Below are 21,755 nucleotides of genomic sequence, written 5' to 3' on the forward strand. Positions count from 1 at the left end.
TTGATACACATATGTGTCTCCTCATGCCGGACAACTTTCGTGTTCTGACTTTTGACCTCTGACCTTTAAATCACCCGCCATTTTGAATTATATGAAAAACAGTTAAAATGTATCTGCTCCCAGGATCTTTGATGAAAATGCACGAAAACTTCTACACGTGAACTTTGGACCTATACGGACAAATAATCGTAGCACATTTTTGTTAAGTGAAATAATGAGCCAATTGTATTGTCTTCTTTCTTGGTCCCGCCTTATCGCTGCTTGCAGCTATATTTTTATTTTATTATTGTCTCCACCAGGCCGAAGGCATGGGGAGAGAGTATGTTTTACACTCCGTCCGTCCGTGTGTCTGTCCGCGAGCGCGTGAGTGTGTGTCTGTCCGTCCATCCGTGTACAGTTAATCTCGATGAACATCTGCCCCAATTTTCATATTCCATATTCCATTCCCATTGGCTACGATTGCCTTCCAAAGTTTGCAGGATTGGTCCGTTTGGAACAAAGTGCCTCTTAACACAGCGTGCGGTTTCTGTGCAATTATGCACACACATTCCCACTAGGCAGAGGAAGAAATGCAACTTAAACATTTTCAAATTAGCCTCATTACATTACATTACATTACATTACATTACATTACATTACTCGCACAGATTTTATCCATACATCACGCAAATCGGTATACACTATCTCTATAGACGCGTGTTCAACACAGATCTGATCTGATTGTTCATATATTCCTCCTAAACATTTTGACCAAACATCACAAATGCTGTTATCCTGGTTATTATTGCAGCTGAAAAAGCCTCAGAACACAGAGAGAAAACAAACCCTGCCATGAATCACTGGAGTGGATGTTTCAGTTAAAACCTTTTAATACACGTTTAATGTTTTTAAAACCGGCATGTCATGAAACCTTTAAGAAAGTGAAACATGAGAGCGAACATGTCAAATAACAAAAACAAAGCACGGCGAACGCATGTAAAGCATGCACAGGTGTCGTGGTTTGTACATCATGCTTGTTTGGATAGAACTGCAGTGGTTTGATTACTACTGATCCTATCATCCTACGAGCGCGAGAACCAGCACACCTTCTCACATGGTTCTGCATTTATTTACCAACAATACGTTGGCATTGTCATATTGCCCCTAAACAAATACACTTTGTGAGAAATGGTGCAGGAACTCTTTTTTCAACCCCACCCTACACCTTTTAAAGATTGATTGATACTGATCTTCTAACCCCCTGGTGTACTCAGCCTCTAGCAGCCGTACCCGTCTCCATCGAGGGTATGTGGAGGAGGCCGCCCCTGAGGACACCCCGCCTGAAACCACTCACATCGTGTTTGTGGTTCACGGCATCGGTCAGAAAATGGACCAGGGGCGGATCATCAGGAACACAAGCATGTGAGTACAATAGTTACTCATCTTAAATCATAAAACTAAATGATAAAACTAAAACAAATTCTCACTCTCAGGTTGTACTATCCCGTCACACCAAACATCTGACGCATTGTCAAATCCGTCCGAACTTGTCGTCCGTTTCACGCAATGCTTATGGGTGTGACACTACGGTAGATCACTAAATACAATATTAGTCATCTTAGATCCCTCACTACAATATATACTGAGTGGTTAGGGTGCATACCACATGGGCTTTAATACCCGACAGCGAGGGAATTGAACCAGGGACTACTCTCTCTCCACTGTATAGCTTTAACATTAGGGATAAAAACAGCCCACAAAACTACTTAAAAAAGGTTACTCATCTTGAATTAGAGGGGTTATCAGCAGTCACAGAAATGTCCTTCAGGCACTTTTATTTAGTTGGCACGAGCAGCAACACGTTTTGTAACACATTGGTCTGTATACTGCCACGTGCCAAATAAATAAAAGAGCTTGAAGGACATTCATTTTATCACCACTGTCCGGTGGAAACTTTGTAGGCCTATGTCCAAAACCATGATTTTTTTTAAATAGTGAAAAGAGCAGTGCTTAATTTGTAAATGATTAGGTGCCAGAGCGCGTGTGTGACACTGTGCTAGGGCACAGTGCGCAAAATTAATTTTTTTGTCGTAAATTGAACACAATCAAAGGCCAGTGACGGGGTGGCGAACACAATAGGAACACAATAGTGTAGGCAATAGGTATATACCACCATTTGCAGGCGAGCTCCGGCAAGCTCCAGCATTAATTAAGCCCTGGAAAAGAGCCAAACTACAAGCACACATAGCTATTTTCACTACTTTTGTGTGACACTCTTGTATGACAAAGTTAGATATTAATTTACAAGGGAAAAAACTGAAATATGGATATATGAGGTTTCTGCCCGACAGCAATGTTATATGAGTGCTGGTAAAAACCTAGCCTTGTGTAGCCCGACAATATTAGTCTTGTCCTTCTTAGTGTTTTTTCCAAGGGGCGCAGCCCGCTTGACTGTCCCCTACAGCCCTTTCTGAAACCAGTCCCTTGACTTGAAGTGCTCTCGGGAGGTTCCCTCGTCAGAAAGTGCCCCTCCAGCTGAATCAAGTTCCATTGATTAGGGTGCTGGGTATAAAAAACTGTTTGGAAATACACTCGCCCTCCTTGTGCAGAAACAGGAAACAGACACCATTCGTTGCCATGGTTACCATCACGCAATTGTGTTACCTGTTATTTTGTTTGTACAGTTATATTGCATTTTAGCGTGTATGTTTGTGACATGTGGATTTCATTAATATGGAAAAAGGAAATACAGCGTGTCAAAAATGACATGTCATATACATCCATGGTGTTTATAAATCATAAGTTGTTTTGTTTGTGTGGTTTCATAACTTTCATTTATCGTTTTTTTCACGGTGGGGTAAATAAAGAGCCCTTGTGAACATCAGTTGGAGTGTTGTCTATTCTGCATCAGATGAAGATTGTTTAGGAGGAGTTTATTTATCATTTATTTGTGGTGGTACTTACATTTGTAGGTCGCGTTTTCCATGCGGACAGAGAACAGGGCTGCACAAGGCAATCGAGTCTAGATCGGCACAGACTCGCTCTTGAGGGCTTTATAAGCCACTTCCACTCAAGGCTGCTTGGTTTCGGACGACACTTAATATGGCGCAGCCTCGCGTGAACGCGCATATCGAGGGCAAGTGTGTAGAGCGAGTGGCGAGGAGCTGGTTTCAGAAAGGGGGTACGGTTTCCACTCGGCTCACTTCCCTCGCACTCAACCAGGAAATGGGCTGACAATAAAATGTATTTTATTAGTAAAGACAATGCCTGAAGAAGGTCAGTAGACAGCTTGCAAAATAAATACTTTGATTGTGCGCAGATCTGAGTGTGCGGAGCTTCCCTTTATTTGTCTCATTAGTAAAGACAGTAAAATGTATTTTATTAGTACAGATCTGTGTATATAAAATATATATTTCCCATCAAATATCTTAGTTGTAGCAACATTGTTCATGTGCAGTAGTTTGTTTCTGCTTTAATGAAATTATAGAAATCACTATGTCATTTTGCGCTCTGGGGCTCCCAGGCTATCACCATGAACCTTTTGCCCAGGTTTAACGTCTCAGTGGGGACACAAGGGGCCTGCTGACCGGGGGAGATGGCAGAACTGCCACAACGAAACAGTTACCCTAAAAAACCCCCCAAAAAAACCACGTCAACTCAATTTCATTGTAACTAAGATATTCGATAGGGAAAAAAAAAGCCATATCTAGCCAGTATGAGCACAAATGTCCCGTTTATTACTGCTGCTATTATATGGGGGCATCCATCTTTGTTGTGAAAAAGAAATCTCTTGCAATGAACGTCACAGGTCATAAGCCCGCCCTATATTTGCATACTGGGTCCTGGTTGGTTATAGCCTGACTCCAGACGAATCTGGTTGGTGTTACACTACTGCGGGTCCGCAAATTCCTCCCATAATTGAACAGGACCAGACTTAATCTGTCTGGGGCAATTTGCATTGCAAAGGCAGATAAGTCTGGCTACGCGAGGCTAGGTAAAACCTCTCGGGATACACCGATATATCGGCCACATTGGTATTGGCTGATATTTGCCAATATCGGCCAATATCGGTATCTACAAATGAAGTTGACATTCACCATTTATGGCAGTAGTCAATATTGTTCTGTTTAACAGTTAAGGTGCGTTCAGACTTGAATTTAAATATTCGCCTCGGTTCGTCCCGTTTGTGCTGCGCCAGGTCGCACCGCGTCCGTTTGCAGCGCTCGCGCAACTTCTCGTCTTTGCATTGACTTTGTATGTAATCGCGCCGCTCTAACCATCCAAGTCTGAACGCACCTTTAGAGTTTTTTTGTTCTTGTGCAGGATGAGAGATGCTGCCAGGAAGATGGAGGAGAAGCACTTTGCTGATCGGACTACAGAACACGTGGAGTTCCTCCCTGTGGAGTGGAGGTCCAAACTGGCTCTTGATGGAGGTATTCTGCGTGTGTGCATGTACCAAATGTCAGCACAGTTTGATTTTGAGACATATACACATTGTGAGGACAATTGTCCTGCTCCTCACAATGGATGTTTTAAAAACATGTTGCATGCATTTAGAGATTAGGTTTAGGCGTTGGGGACGGAGTTATGCCAGATTTGTAAACTTAGTTGCACACCAGTGTTGTGCACCTAAAACTGCAGATCTCGAAGCTAACACAATGCAGCGTTTTTATGGTAATGCAAACATGTGTGTGTGCTTATGTGTGCGTGCTTGTGTGTGTTTGTTATACTTGCAGACACGGTGGACTCTATCACCCCGGACAAAGTACGGGGTCTCAGAGACATGCTGAACAGCAGTGCCATGGACATCATGTACTACTCCAGTCCTTTGTACAGAGACGAGGTGAGACTGTCTGTCTATTTACATTATACATATACAGTACATGTACTACTCCAGTCCTCTGTACAGTCAGACACGAGGTGAAACTGTCTAGCTGCATTCATCTCACCCATCCTGGCTCAGCACATCATTATTATGGGTAAATCTCTCCATTGACACATTATGCACACATGCGCAAGCACACACACACACACAGTCGCACACACACGCACGCACGCACGCACGCACGCACGCACACGCGCAAGCAAACACACACACACACACACACACACAAACACGTGCATGCACATTAGGGCTTTCACCAACTAGTCGACTATAGTCTAACCCAGGGGTGGGCAACTTTGACGATGGAGAGAGCCACTATATTTCCACACTCACTCCTGAGGGCCACATTGCATATTACTGTCGTAGCAAAAACAGCCGATCTAGGCCTGGGCCGTGGCTCAGCGGTCCAGGCACCTTGGCTGGTAATCCAGCCTGGCAGTGTGCCGTGGGCTCGACTCCCGATCCTGAAGGCCTTCACCCCCCCATCTCTCTCCCCACTTTCTGTCAGTCTACTGTCTATCCCTCCATAAAAAAATATAAAATAAAGGCGAAAGCCACAAAAAAAATTCCGATCTACAAGCTCAAAAAACGTCGCAGTGCGGCGCGTTTTGAGCTTGTAGATCAGCTATTTTTGCTATATTTGAATTGAAATCGTGAATAATGTTTTGCTATTTTTGAATTGGAATCCTGAAAAGTAACCTTTTTATTGAATTTCAAATGCATTTAGTTATAATGGACTAAATACAAATACATTGGATACAAAAAGACCATAACATTTTAATACTAGTCATTAAGTAATTAAAGCGGGTCATGTTTGCATGTTTGGAATTGTAACAGCTGAAATTAATCAGTATTCTGATATTAACCTGCGGGCCGCATTAAGTGAAGGTGGGGGCCGCATGTGTCCCCCGGGCCGCCAGTTGCCCACCCCTGGTCTAACCAGTAGTCGACCTTGTTGGTACTAGTCAATTAGTTGATAATAAATCACACCCCGTGTGAAGTGAGGAGCGCTCTTATCATCATACGTCATCTGATTCTGGCCAAACATTAGTATTTTAAGTAGTAGTTTACACAAACACTCAAAACTGGCCATTCATTATCAATGGTATTTAATGTTTCTGTTATGACAAAGTTTGTGTTTACACGCACACTAAAAGCTGGGCATAGGAGGGGCTAGCGCCCCTCAAGAACTAACATAACCAAAAACAAGTGTAGGCCTACAAGATATCAAGCAAATCTCAACTAGATTATAGTCACCACTGTACAGTCTTCTTTTTAAAAGAACAAACGGCGTCTTTTCCACACTTTTCCAAATCTAGTAATTATATAAAACTATAGCATTGACTTTTGTAGCAAAAATAGCAGCAGGTGAGAGCGGCCCCAGCTAAACAACAGGGTGCTCAACATTTGTTTGTATGGAAGTATTTCACTGAAGATCATGTGGAGAAAAAGAGTGTTTGTGTAGCGAGGCTAGCGAGTAGCCTTGTTATTGACCAACCGCTGGATTTATTGTGTACTTTGTTTAATGAAAGACATTGCAGAATGGCAGATTGCGGCCCGGTTTCCCAAAGGACACCTCTTACACCATGGCGTAAGAGGTATGGTGTTGCACATGCTCAGTTGCCCTCTAGGCCGCACATGAAGCCTGTGAACATAGACATTCCGTGCATAGATGTGCCACGTAATGGTAGGCCTCAGGCCTGCTGTGTGTAGGCTAAAGAGGCTTTAGGGAAACAGGTTTGTGTATTCATGCAGGAGGCCTTACGTGCGCAATGAGGACAGGTATGGCTGTGCTCTAGTCTAGGTTGTGTATTTCGTTGTGTTTTTTCCCAAAAAAGGACATAGTGTTTGACAGCCAATTAGGCCACACACAGGCTTCATGTGCGGCCTAGAGGGCAACTGAGCATGTGCAACACCATATGCACAGACAGACCTCTTACACCATGGTGTAAGAGGTGTCCTTTGGGAAACCGGGCCAGAGTCATTTTGATCCAGTTTCAGTTTCCATTCCATTGTAGCAGCTAAAATGGATGTGGATTATGGCAATTGTGAAATGCTGTTGTAACATTATCACATATGCATTTGTTTGTGTATATCCCTTACCATGGCAACCTAGCTGCTAATGCACATACAGTACAGTACATACTGTATCAGGCACACACCCACCCACACAGGCAGGCAGCCACGCAGGCAGGCAGGCAGGCAGGCAGGCAGGCAGGCAGGCAGGCAGGCAGGCAGGCAGCCACACAGGCAGGCAGGCAGGCAGGCAGGCAGGCAGGCAGGCAGGCAGGCAGGCAGGCATACTCACACGCATACACACACACACACACACACGCGCACACACACACACGCGCACACACACACACACACACACACACACACACACACACACACACACACACACACACACACACACACACACACACACACACACACACACACACACACACACACACACACACACAGTGTGTCTAATGTCTTGGATGGATGGATATCTTGGCAGATACAGCTACAGTATAAGTATAAGTTTTAACTAACATCCAAGGTGATTGATTGAGCTTTTACTGGAATTAGATGTGCATTAGCGTGTGTGTGTGTGTGTGTGTGTGTGTGTGTGTGTGTGTGTGTGTGTGTGTGTGTGTGTGTGTGTGTGTGTGTGTGTGTGTGTGTGTGTGTGTGTGTGTGTGTGTGTGTGTGTGTGACGTGCGTTTGCGCGTGTGTGCGTGCGTGTGTCTGTGTGTGTCTGTCTGTGCATGTGTGCGTGTGCGCACCATTATGCCTGTAGCTGTGGCTTCTCTTATTATTAAAAACCCTCCACCCCATCCCTGGTGATAATATTATTACACACACACACACACACACACACACACACACACACACACACACACACACACACACACACACACACACACACACACACACACACTTCTTGACATAGAAAGTCAACACTTTAGGAACAACTTATTATTCAGAAAAGTTTTGTTCTATTATCAAAATGTAAACACACACAAATCTATCCACATTTTTCATATGGCCCATAAGTCTTTGCGTTTGTGTATGCATAAGTTCCTCTTTCTCTTGCCGTGTTGCCAGTTTTGCAAGAGAAACAAGTGGCCAGGTCTATGAAAACAAGCACAAATGAAAATAGCTGATCTACAAGCTCACAGCGAAACATTGTGAGGTTGTACATCCGCTATTTAAAAACACATTGAGAATAAATTGAAATATTTTGAATAATGTTTAAACATTTTAATAAAAAAGGCACAAAATATGTTCAGATGGATGTCCGTGGACAATTACATATTAATCTGGGGTTCCTTGATGTGAAGAAATGTGGAAGCAAGCCCAAATAAGCAACTACTATACACGTTAGAATCAAGCCCAAAAAAACATCAACCAGCGACTACCAATCATTTATTTGCAAGTGACTTTACAGAAAAAACAAGTCAAAGGTTGCTCTTATATTAAGCAGACATGGCAACACGGCCTGAAGGAAGCAAAGCACACAAGGAGCCCCAGTGCCTTGGCGGGGAAAAACGTGGATTTAACCAATATCAAGTACATCACTCACTATCAGAATTGTTTAGGTAAAAAGCATATTTAATATTATTATATATTTGAATCTGTGAATAGACTAAATTACATTTATTGATGCTGGTATAGTATGGTGCTTGCATGCAGTGGAGGAATGTAACTAACTAATTACATTTACATAAACATTGGAACAAAACCAAAATACAGCCAGATAGGGGGATGTGTCTTTCTGCAGAAAAACACCGCAGCCCAATTGACCTATAGCTATTGCCCCTCCACAAACTGCTATGGTCCAATCACAGCTAAGCATAACATGGGCTAGACAAACCTCTCCACCAATAGTTTTCCTATGATAAAACATTGTTTTAAAAAAGAAATGCCACGCATATATTTTTCCAGTGCATATTTTGAAGGTCTGTTTCCAAAAATGAACCAGTAATTAATGTGTAAAATCCATGATATTTACATTGGAATGAATGAGCCTGGCTAGAAAGTGTCCAAGTGGGAGTGTCTAAGTGGGAGAGGGCGGGGCTTAACTAAAGGTGAATTAAATAGTGGCTGATAGAGGGAAACAATGCAAAACGCAGATCTTTTTTAATACATTTTGAACTTGTAAAACGGGACATTATGCACAATGAGTACGTTTATGTTTACTTTTCTACATTGCAGTGTTGATACTTTTGCTTAAGTAAAAAATGTGCATACTGCTTGTGTGCGTGTAGATCACCAGGGGTCTGACCCAAGAGCTGAACCGTCTCTACACGTTGTTCTGCAAGCGGAACCCCGAGTTCGAGGAGAACGGCAAAGTGTCAATCGTGTCCCACTCGCTGGGCTGCGTCATCACCTTTGACATCATGACGGGCTGGGATCCCGTCCGCTTCCATCACCTGGACGTCCCCACGCCGGATCAGAGCGAGGCGCGCTGGCCCAGCACCGAGGAGCGCTACGTACAGGAGGAGCTAAGACAGACCAGACTCAGGTATACTGTGGTGATTAAAGGCCTATTCATACTCCAGGTGATGAGGTAACTAATAAACTACAACATGACGTTACACCCTGGTGGTAAACTACAACATGACGTTACACCCTGGTGGTAAGCGACTCATCTCTCACCCAAACACATCTCTGGTCACCTTAGCACCTACAACTGGAGTATGAATAGGCCTTAATATACCTGACCAAAATGGTTTAACCACATTAAGAACTGAGACCGATTCTACAAATGTCTTCTAAATCTGAATAGTTTTCTGAAAAACCAATTATGTTGCTACTATATCAGTCACATTTTCATGTGAAGGACCCCCAAAATTATATGTACTATTTGGCTGCCGGTCCCCATCTCAAAACATTTTGTTCCAGGGACCCGCAAATGCAAAGATTTTATTAAAAAAACATCTTCGCTTTAAAAATATAGTTGGGTTAATTCCGGGTAGAATGTCTGTGTGTCCAGAACATTAGCTACAGTATGTCTGTCCTGTTTGTCTACCTGTAGTCTCGTGTTACCAGACTGTTGCCTCTCGCAATTTCCAAATGCTTTCATCATACAGTCTGGACCAACGGAAGAGCTATCATGCGTAAGCGATAAAGCGGAAGTGGAGCCTCCTCGCCACTTCCGTTTCGTCTTTACAGTCGCGCAGATTTATCCTAATATAAATAGAAAACATCTAAGCATATATAGCTTGTTGCTTAGCAGAAAAAGAAATACAAAAATAAGCTCTAAAGATATTTTAAAATATATTTTCGTGAACGGAAATGGCAGTTTCCTTACTCAGCTCATGGCGGCTATAGTTCCAGACTCTATATAGCATTTGGAGATTGTGGAATAGTCTGGCTACGCGAGACTAGTCTACCTGTGGATATTTAGAGCAAAATACAATATTTCTAACAATATAATCATAAGGGTCCTAATTATTCCAGAAATAAGGTTCATGAATAATACTGCTCCAATGCTACGTTCCTACGTTCCTGGTCTTATCTACCCGGAAATACATTTTGGTCATGGGGATGTCACGATGATTCTGTCTATAGTCAGGTATTTGGGTAGTAGCGCAGTGGTTCTCACACTTTTTTAACACTTATGATGCTAAAGACATGTCCACACGTCCTCTCAAATAACACTGTGGGGTGTTAAGGATGTGTGGACAGTGGACACGTCTTTAGTTCCCTTTCAATAATATAAAACGTGATTGCTAAAATCCATTTTTTGACAGCGGCCGTTGCTAGGCGACGCCTTGCTCGTCCGTCCCGGAGCTGTTTTGCTGCGCACGCAGCCATTCACTTCTTGGTTTACGGCAAGGACTATTTAAAGAGGACGAGAAGAGAAGACCGTACGGTGGACTCCATTGCTCCGTGGAAGGAAAGAAACATGCACAGTTGAGACCAGGAAGTTGTACATGACAAATCATAGATATGGCACAAATGGCCCAGCAGATGGCGTGATGCCACTGAAAGGAGAGATGCTTGTACATATGTCACGGCCGACCAACATTACTGTCTGTGTGATGATGATCCATGCTGGGACTTACTTATCCACTTGCTGTTAAAACGTTAATATAAAAGGTAAAATGCAATGGCGTGACATGATATACAAGCATCTCTCCTTTCAGTGGCATCACGCCATCTGCTGGGCCATTTGTGCCATATATATGATTTGTCATGTACAACTTCCTGGTCTCAACTGCACATGTTTCTTTCCTTCCAGGGAGCAACATGGGGTCCACCATACGGTCTTCGCTTCTCGTCCTCTTTAGATAGTCCTTGGTTTACGGGCCAACAATCTTCCTTATTTTCTCGGAATCTACGGAGCTGTCCGTGGTTTTGATCAGAACGCCGATGTTCTGTCCTCACTTTGAGAACCACTGTGGTAGGTAATAAATATAAACCAAATACACATGGATTTTCAACATGTACTGATGTCAGAATAACCTGTTACCTCTATTACAGGTTGAGGGACTTAGAGGAACAGTTTGAAGGTTTACATTCCCCTTCATGTGCCACCGGGCCAGCACTGAAATTCAAGGTATGGTAAAATTACCAGTCAGCATTCACCAGCTTAAACTGGTGGACATTTCCTACCTAGCCTCGCATAGCCAGCCTTCATCTGCCTTAGCAATGCATATTGCCCCAGGCAGATTAAGTCTGGCCAATCTCAATTGTGGGAGGACTTTACGGCCAAAGTGGTGACGAGCCAACCAGATTCATCTGGAACCAGGCTATAGCCAACCAGGGCCCAGTATGCAATATGGGGCGGGACATTGCAGGAAAATAATCTAATGCTGAGAGGGACGAGATATCCACGCAGTGATATTAGTATCGCTACGCAAGGCTATTTCCTACCCACTCTAGATGGGCTGTGTCTGAAACATTCTGATTCCTGGAAACTGAGACTCAACCAGAATAAGAATGACAACTTCATTGTCACATCACACGATTACAGGTGTAAATCTAATGAGTGGGTGATTTTTTTGTGTGCAAGCCCTCAACATTTGCAGTTACAAGGACGACTTTAGAATATAGAAAGAAAGCTTAGAGAAGAATGGAACAAAGAACAAGCCCAATAACAGGAAAGCAAATCAAATTTATAATGCCAAATATACACAGTATGGTACAAGATTAAAAATAGCAATAGATAAATAACAACAGAAGGCAGAATGCTTCCTGTACCGATGCGACTCTTTAACCACTTAAACCCCATCATCCGTATTGTGGGTAAAGCAGAAAATAGCAGATCGACAAGCTCACAACTCATCTCATTGCTCCCCACTATAACAGAAAACCGAATAGACCCTAGGTAGGGTTGGTGAAAGGGCCATTCTGTGTGGAGTTTGCATGCTCTCCCCGTGTCCCCTAGGATAGGTACCCTCACAAAAACATGCAGTAATCCTGTTCTCTATACTGCCTCCCCCTGTTCAGCCGGGGCGCCTGGTGGAGGGTGAAGGAACAGGTTGGAATAACGTGTTCCTTCCACGTGCTATGTCATACCGGGGAAACCACCCCTGTCAGGTGATAAGAAGCGGCCTGCTCACTCCTCGTGCATTGAAGGAAGCATGAGCTCAGTTCGGGGCTCTCCCCAGGTTGGCAGAGGGAGATTAGCGCCCAGGATTACAGTTTAGGCAATTGGCACTGGGTGAAAATGGGTTAAATCGTGGGATAAAAAACAAACTAAAAAGACACTAGCAAAGAACCAGATTCTGTTAACTAACAGACATGCTAATTATATTTTGAATGATCAGATTTTTGGAACAAATCTCTTCCTCTGTGCCAGGTAGAGAACTTCTTCTGCATGGGCTCCCCTCTGGCGGTGTTCCTGGCGCTCCGAGGCGTCCGTCCTGGAAACAATGGCGTCCAGGACCACATCCTGCCCAAGTCTATCTGCCAGCGTCTCTTCAACATCTTCCACCCTACGGACCCTGTGGTGAGCCAGTCTGAATGGATCACCGTATTTAATGCTTTCTTCTTATTTGCGCTTGAGTGACCTATCTGGCATTGGTTTGCTGTGGTAATGATGTAATGGCTGAAGGTGTGAGTAATGCTTAATTTATACTATTTTTACTCCTTGCCCGACACCAGGAGTGCAGAGTCATCTGCGTCATTCCACGAACAAGAACAAATTCCAGTCACATGCTGATGTCATGTTCCAATTGTGTCTGCCCATTTATTTGTGTTATCACTTCTAATTTCATTTGTTTAATCTGTATTCTGTCTGAGCCCTCTAATGAGAATATAGAGCTATATTTAACACTTACAGTATTGTAACCAGAAAATCCCCTACCTTTAATATTGAAAATAGCAGATCTAGTTCAGCTATTTGAATTTATAAAATAATAATAAAAAATAAAATAATGTTTTTTTTGGAAAACGTTTGAAATAATAATTGTAGGGAATATACAAAACTAATGGGATATTTACTCACGCTATACCCATAAAAATGGGTCCGGCTGATACGGACGACCCATTTTTCTATTCTTTATGTTCAGGCATACAGACTGGAGCCCCTCATCTTGAAGCACTACAGTAACATATCCCCTGTCCAAATCCACTGGTGAGAACTGGCTTTATACTGCATGTGTATGTGAGCATGACTGACAAATCACTGGGGGACGTGACCTTTGAATCAGTCATTGATGGTTGGAGCATGTTCATTGTTTTAAAAACCTTAACTCACCATTTCTTCTCTTATTTGTCTGGTCCGTCCCCTCTAGTTGTCCAAGTACTTTGTCCCTCCTTATCATGCTGTTTTTCGGTTTCACTCATATCTGTCACTCTTCTGTTTTTCCTCCGACGTGAATGGTTTCTTTAAAAAAACTATTTTTCATTGTTCTGCCTGCAACTGAACCACTTTAACCCTATGTACATTGTTGACCAGGGTCCCCCAGAGAGGTCTAACCTTTAACCCTATGTACATTGTTGACCAGGGTCCCCCAGAGAGGTCTAACCTTTAACCCTATGTACATTGTTGACCAGGGTCCCCCAGAGAGGTCTAACCTTTAACCCTATGTACATTGTTGACCAGGGTCCCCCAGAGAGGTCTAACCTTTAACCCTATGTACATTGTTGACCAGGGTCCCCCAGAGAGGTCTAACCTTTAACCCCCAGAGAGGTCTAACCTTTAACCCTATGTACATTGTTGACCAGGGTCCCCCAGAGAGGTCTAACCTTTAGCCCTATGTACATTGTTGACCAGTGTCCCCCAGAGAGGTCTAACCTTTAACCCCCAGAGAGGTCTAACCTTTAACCTTTAACCCTATGTACATTGTTGACCAGGGTCCCCCAGAGAGGTCTAACCTTTAACCCTATGTACATTGTTGACCAGGGTCCCCCAGAGAGGTCTAACCTTTAACCCCCAGAGAGGTCTAACCTTTAACCCTATGTACATTGTTGACCAGGGTCCCCCAGAGAGGTCTAACCTTTAACCCTATGTACATTGTTGACCAGGGTCCCCCAGAGAGGTCTAACCTTTAACCCCCAGAGAGGTCTAACCTTTAACCCTATGTACATTGTTGACCAGGGTCCCCCAGAGAGGTCTAACCTTTAACCCTATGTACATTGTTGACCAGGGTCCCCCAGAGAGGTCTAACCTTTAACCCTATGTACATTGTTGACCAGGGTTCCCCAGAGAGGTCTAACCTTTAACCCTATGTACATTGTTGACCAGGGTCCCCCAGAGAGGTCGAACCTTTAACCCTATATGTACATTGTTGACCAGGGTCCCCCAGAGAGGTCGAACCTTGACCCCCTCCTTTTTTTCCTTCTACAGAAAATGTCTTTGCTGAAACAAATAGACCATCTATAAACTCATGGTGTGAACGTTCACCCATTTTAAATATGACATGACATTATAACATGCCCAGAATAGGGACGTTATTGTTCATGTGATTAACCATTCATACCTATTCTATTATTTATTGTATTATCTTAGTTGTGCAGCAGTGTTAGCAGTGCACCATGAAAATAGCCAATCTACAAGCTCACAATGTGTGAGCTTTGGGAACTAAATAAATAAATGGGGACGCCAGGTTGAAAGCAATTAAAAAGATAGTATATTTTAACAACATGACTAATCTTGTCCTATTATTTATGTTTCATATATGTTTTGCCTTTATTATGATGGCCGTTTTCATCCTCTTCCTCACTGCTGCGATGATCTAACTCCCGCTCGGAGGTTGATGTATAGTTGATCTCATTTATTTTAAAACGAAACCATTCACGTCACGGTTCTGATCCCCCTCCAGGTACAACACCACCGATCGCAGGTACGACCAGATCCGCCCCACGCTGCTGAACCCTCTGAAGGAGAGTCAGAGTGCACCCCCGGTGGATACCGACAGCCTCCCCAGCCCCCCCTGCGACTCCCCTTTACAGTCCCGCAGGCACTACGGAGAGTCCATAGCTAGCATGGGCAAGGCCAGCATCATGGGTGAGGATGGAAGATGGGTATACCGTATGTCTACTCCATGATGGATCCATCCATCATCAGTTATTCATGATGTATCAATGTAGACAAGCAGACTTTTTTTTGCAGTCAATGTACAAAGAGCTTGTTGTTTAATGCACTTTGCCTGCTTGCTTATATGTGTTCACTTTTACTCAACTTGTGATGTCATGGACAGACGATGTGTTACACTATACATGAGAGTGATAATGTGTGTACGGGTAGCTCAGCTCAAGGTCATGGGTTCCCGGGCACCGCCAACTAATCGTATGAGTAGCACAGCTTGGGTGTGGCCCCTGAGGCCTGTCATTGGTAAAAAAAAAAGAAAGAAAACAGGTCGAAATGACTAACCAATCAGGAAGTAGACAGGCAAATCGACCAATGACAAAGCTTCTAAGAAAATCTTTGAATGCAGATTGTGGCCCCTGGATGTGTCACAGAGACTTTCTTTTGGAAGCGTTTTGCTCATTGCTGGCTGTCTGAATACAAAAAAGAAAAGAAAAAGAAAAGGTCATTAAAAATGTTACATATTATTGCTTATAGCAGCTTTAAGCTTGGCGGAAAGGGGGCGTGAGATAGAAGTTGCTTGCGGAGCTGATAATGTTGCAAGGCAAGCAGTGGACAGCCCTGCACAGGCCAAACAAATCAATAGAGAGCAAATTACCCCCTGTCTTTAGACTGACAGTGCAGGGCCAATTGAGGTTTCCTCTGTGCATTAGATGTTGAACAAATAATAATTACAAAAGTTCTACTATAGTGTAACTGTTCCAGGAGAAGCAGGATGTTAGCACTTTCCTGATTCTATTGAAGAAAGAGAATGCATTGGATGTTTGATTATTGCTAAAATAAGCTCTTGTGCAAATAAGAGTTCTTGATGCACGATAATTTTCACAAGAGTTCTTGTGTCTTTCATGACAACATAGTTTCATTTAGCCACTTAATAGCGAATGCCTTTTTTAAGGACAAACAAAAGCTGTTAAAATGAATTAGTTGGGTATATTTACTATAAAGTATTTTATGTTGTAAAACAAAGCAAAAAATAAAATGCTAACTTGCCATAAAATGTCCACTATACAGTACTTCCTACACTATTATATAGCTATGTGAAAACTAGGTAATTGTCATCTGGTAGATCACAGCGTGTCACACGTGTGAGCTCATAGATCTGTTTACATCTGCTTGTAAATCAGCTGTTTCTAATACTATAAATAAAAGTATAAAATAAGGGTTGGTGGTTACTGGTTAATGTATATTTTGTAATAATACTCCAAATTTGCAAAGTAAGTAAGTCTGCAAAGTAACTAGTTATAGTACAGCTGTCAAATAATTGTAGTGGAGTAAAAAGTTAAATATCTGTCTCTTAGATGTAGTGGAATAGACGGATGAAGTATACAAAAATGTCAAATAAAGTAAAAGTACCTCAAAACTGTACTAAAGTACAGTAGTAAATATATTTAGTTACATCACACCACTCCTCTCTTCCAGGTGCTGCGAGTATCGGGAAGGGCATCGGCGGAATGTTCTTCTCCCGTTTCTCGCGCTCCACCAGCGGCCAGGTGGTTGAAGTGGAGGAGGAGTCGTTGGATTGTGAGGGCGGAGCCTCTGAAGTGGAGAGCGTCGGGGAGGAGGGAGGTGTAATGCAAGGAGACGAGGAGAGGGAGACACAGAATGAGGAGGAGAGGGAGGTGGAGGTGGAGGAGCCCTTCATGTCCACGTCTACCTCCTCCATCTTGGACCACGCCACAGGCAAGTCTTTTATAAGTCATTGTTTGGCTGCGACTCTGCATCATTGTCTTTGCGATTATTCAATCGATTAACTTTTCAATTAATCGAACGATCAAGGAGCACTTTTTTAGACATCAATGAATCGTCGCAGAATCATTGATAATTGCAAAATGGTGAAGGCATCGTAAATAATCTGAAATGTATTAATTATTTAATTAATAATACTTAATTACTTTCTGGCAGTGTTCTTGATGTTTTTTGTTTTGAATTGAATTGTGGGAATCACATGCAGTTCTAACAGACAACGGAGGTGTTGCGAAAAAGACTATTAGATCTTTTAAATAATCGATTAAATCAATACTTTTGATTAACTGTTGCACCAATAGTCCAGTCTTCAACATAAGTCATTTATTATTCTTTAGTTGACAGCCTGACAGAGTAAGTGTTATTATAACATTGTCAAGTATAACATGACATGGCAAAAGAAAATATTTCTCCCTTGTCAAACAAAGCAAAACGTAAGCATTTTAAGCTGGGTCCAATTCACTCCTTTGTATTATGCCAAAAAGCAATTTCCACATAGAGTGTGCATTAATGAACATGTCACTCACAGACTGGGTGTATAGACAGCCGCACGCACGCACCCACACACGCACGCACGCACATATTCTGCATTACCCACACAAGTACATGGCCGATCTGCCCTTTCTACCACACAGAGACGACCTTTTGGGGGACTTAACCGGTTCTTTTTTAAACCGGCTCCCAGAGTGACTACTTTCTCGTCTCCGTGTGTACAGCGAATGCCGCCTATTTGCTGAAACGGAAATAGCCGATCTGCAGCCTGTGAGCTTGTAGATGAGCTATTTTCGGAGAACAGATATGAATTATGGAGATTATTTTACAATATAGGCTACATCAACATACATGTCTATTGCATCATATCAATGACTATACATCCATATCTAGTGTTCATTTAATCATTCCTAACCTGTTCATGAATTACTTCAAAATTAATACATTGGATGTAAACACTGTGTATACATTCATTCAATCACCATCGCCTTTAATCACCATCTTAACACAATACAATACATACAGTACAACATTTGAAACCCCCAACAGTTAATAAAGCCATGACAATGTTTATTTAAATAAATAAATAGGTTATTTCAGATGAGTGTTTCACAAAGGACTGACTGCTTGTTGCTTGCTGCTCCAATCGGTTAACATCTTCTCTTTCGGGGAGTTTGCTCGTGTGGCAGGGGTCTGAGTGTGGTAAGGGGTCAAGACCTAATAATGTGGGTATAATAAAATGATTTCATTGCAATGTATTGACTCGTGACTCGAGTGGACTCGGTGGAGGAGTCAAGACGAGACGAGAGACAGAGTAAATGAAAATATGGACTTGAGACCGAGACAATCGAGTACTACAACACTACCACCATGGTGTAGTTTGTTCATAACGTGAACATATCATAACATGAAACAGGTGTTCATTTGTGTGGTGTTCATATCTTGCGGAAATGCATCATCCCAACACCACTCTATTGTGCAACTGATGCAGTCACTGCAAGGTTATAACAGTTTGTAATGTATTTGTCGTTCCAGTGGAGTTGGAGAGACGCATAGACTTTGAGCTGCGAGAGGGCATGGTGGAGAGTCGCTATTGGTCAGCTGTGACCTCGCACACGGCCTATTGGTGCTCTTACGACGTGGCGCTATTCCTGCTCACCTTCATGTACAGACAGCACGAAACCCCCGAGCACACGGAGGACCACCACCCTGAGTCATTATAACACACACACACGCACACACGCACACACGCACACACACACACACACACACACACACACACACACACACACACACACACACACACACACACACACACACACACACACACACACACACTCACCTTAACTGACTATTGAACTTGACTGTACTACATACATCACGTCAGCCCCACATGTGGTACAGTTCTCCACATTATCCAAGCCTGTTCCCTGTTCGGCTCCTATAGTGCTACTAATGGTGACCACCCATCTGACCACTTAAGACCACCCATCTATTAAGTGGTCAGGTGGGTGGGCTGTGTGCATTTTCAGAGCATGTTTATTTTAATGGACAATTTTTTATTATTATTATTATTTTATTTTTTAAGGCCGATGGATCTCTGAATGACAAAGAAGAGGACCTGCACACTGTCAGGAACTTTCGGTCGTTTCAGGTTAGAGCAGGTTAGTCTCCAGGTTAGAGCAACTAACGTTGCATAGGCTACTTTAAGTTGCTATATTTCCGTATCATAATGAAAACACATTCAAGGTTTTCAAGAAAAATGTCCATGTCATTTTTTTAACATACATTCTTACATTCTAACATACATTTTTAATAATTATTTGAATTATCATTCAAATAATGATTGTGTTCTGCCAAATATTTGGGGCCCACTTGCAATGCCCAGTTGGGAGTTTCTGGATTAGTCTGACTAGCCTGACTCCGTGGTACAGGGATCAGTCCAGAATTGATGATACCATTATGATCCTTGCTTTTGTTTTCACTCCCTGACATGGTGACATCCTGTCTCTCATCAACAGATTACAGCAGTGAGTTGGCTTATCTGGGACTGCTGCGCAGTGGTTTCCATACTGACAAATTGTGTGTTTAAAAAACAAAAACAAAACAAACAAACAAATGGAGGCCATGTTCCCCCTCCCCCTACAGCTTGTGGAGTACGTGACCCACAATTTTGCCCCTGGGCAACTTTATACATAGATTAGTCACGAGTCTCACGACATCTCTCACTACTTTTGTTAGTCAGGGCTCCTTGTCTGGAACGACATGACTGAGGAGCTTGATAATTCAGTGTCTTCTTTTTAATAACTTAAAACACATACCGGTATACCTTTATTGAAAGGCCTTCCATAATTTTACTAATTTTGAAAATGTAGTTTGATTCTCGTAATGTTTAATTTCTCACAGCACTTTATATTTTATACTTTTTTATTTATTTATTTTACATTTTTTTGTGGGCGGTTATTTCTTACATTTATGGAAAGCACTTTGTAACCTTGCTTTATAATAATAATTATTATTATTATTATTATTATTATTATTATTATTATTATTCTTATTATGACATGGTATCCACTCTGCAAAAAGACCATGTCAGGTCCCAAATATCCCTTTAATGACAGCGTTCACAATGCATCGCATCGTCGTGATGCATTGTGAGCTTGTAGCCTATTTTTGGTGTGCGACTCCTTTGTATTGCGGAGTATAAAAGAAGCAGTATATAGAACAGTACATCTGATATTTATATGAAATCGAAGCTTCTGCCTAACTTTGAACATGAGAGGTAATTCATCTAACCAACACCTCAGAGATAAACCATAAGGCCATATACATTTTGAAACAAACAACTAATCATATCCTGATTATATGTCTAAAATACTATAGCATTCAGGCCTTGTTAATTTAAAAAGAATATTATTTCCATTCAATTTTATGCTATCAATCATTTTTTCACTTTTTGTTTTTCAAATGGTGGATATCTCTTTTGGAATGAAAGGCTTCATTACTTTTCATATGATAGTGTGCACTGTTTATAAGGGATCGTTTTATTTCTTGCAAGGCTGAAACTGCAAATTGTTGAAATCAGAATCAAAATGAGCCTTACGAGATTATGTTTATATTCACCATATGGCTGTATTATGATTAATAGACTTCTAGTTGTCTCAAACCTGGTGGCCAAATGCCTCAGCCTGCCTGTTGCCAAAAGGTTGGTCTTGTTGCTATAACCAGAGTAATCTAGTAAGAGAGTAGCGACACTAGCGTTGACTCCCATTGTAACAATGGAATGCGGAAGTGCTCATTCTATCTCAATGGGATAGTTCCAGCCATAGGAGCAATGTTTGGAACTATAGCCCATAGGCATCCACTTTGCGGTGAGATCAAAGCGTGTCGCCACTCTCTTACTAGATTACTCTGGCAGAAAGAAAAGAAAAGAAAAGAAAAGAAAAGAAAAGAAAAGAAAAGAAAAGAAAAGAAAAGAAAAGAAAATTAAATTAAATTAAATTAAATTAAATTAAATTAAATTAAATTAAATTAAATTAAATTAAATTAAATTAAATTAAATTAAATTAAATTAAATTAAATTAAAGAAAGGAAAGGAAAGGAAAGGAAAGAAAAGAAAAACTAGGCATTTAATTCCACACTAAAATGTTATATTTTACTTCAATTTATTTCACAACTAAATTCTGTAAGCCAAATGATCAGATATCCGTCAGAGCTGAAACCTTGTATGTACAAAACCACTAGGCTACTTTTCAGGAAGAGTCAAAAGATCAGTGATCAGCTCTAATTTTGCTGCTTTTGTGCGACACCGACATACGATGAGGTATGAAATAGGGCATTCATTTATGAAGAAAACAAAAAACATTAGATTCAAATATGGAAATACAAGGTTTATACCCAACAGCAATGATTTGTAAGATAATTGTTACTGTTTGTATTTACCTACAGTATATTGCAAAGTCCAGATGGGTGGAGTTAGACAATCATGTGAAAATAATTGAAAATCACCACAAGTGTGCATTTTGTTAACCTGATACTATCTGATTTGTTCTGAAGTGGCAAATCCCATCCTTCTGGTATTCCATGCAAGGTGAAATGAATGCTGGGAAATATTTGTATATGACA

At 41.8% G+C, this 21,755-nt stretch overlaps 1 protein-coding gene across 1 annotated transcript in view; it reads left to right on the forward strand.

Moving 5' to 3' along the window:
- The window catches only part of ddhd1b (DDHD domain containing 1b), a 27,131-nt gene extending 6,091 nt beyond the window's left edge, over positions 1–21,040 (forward strand). The window contains exons 6-15 of the mRNA XM_079527036.1: positions 1,254–1,401; positions 4,303–4,412; positions 4,716–4,822; positions 9,121–9,377; positions 11,342–11,417; positions 12,663–12,812; positions 13,375–13,439; positions 15,130–15,314; positions 16,815–17,075; positions 18,666–21,040. Of these exons, the coding sequence (XP_079383162.1) occupies positions 1,254–1,401; positions 4,303–4,412; positions 4,716–4,822; positions 9,121–9,377; positions 11,342–11,417; positions 12,663–12,812; positions 13,375–13,439; positions 15,130–15,314; positions 16,815–17,075; positions 18,666–18,853 (1,547 nt within the window). The 3' untranslated portion in view covers positions 18,854–21,040. The remainder of the gene's footprint in view (positions 1–1,253; positions 1,402–4,302; positions 4,413–4,715; positions 4,823–9,120; positions 9,378–11,341; positions 11,418–12,662; positions 12,813–13,374; positions 13,440–15,129; positions 15,315–16,814; positions 17,076–18,665) is intronic.
- The last annotated feature ends 715 nt before the right edge of the window (positions 21,041–21,755 follow it).

This window comes from Electrona antarctica (genome assembly GCF_951216825.1).
Source record: "Electrona antarctica genome assembly, chromosome: 17".
Classification (NCBI taxonomy): Eukaryota; Metazoa; Chordata; class Actinopteri; order Myctophiformes; family Myctophidae; genus Electrona; species Electrona antarctica.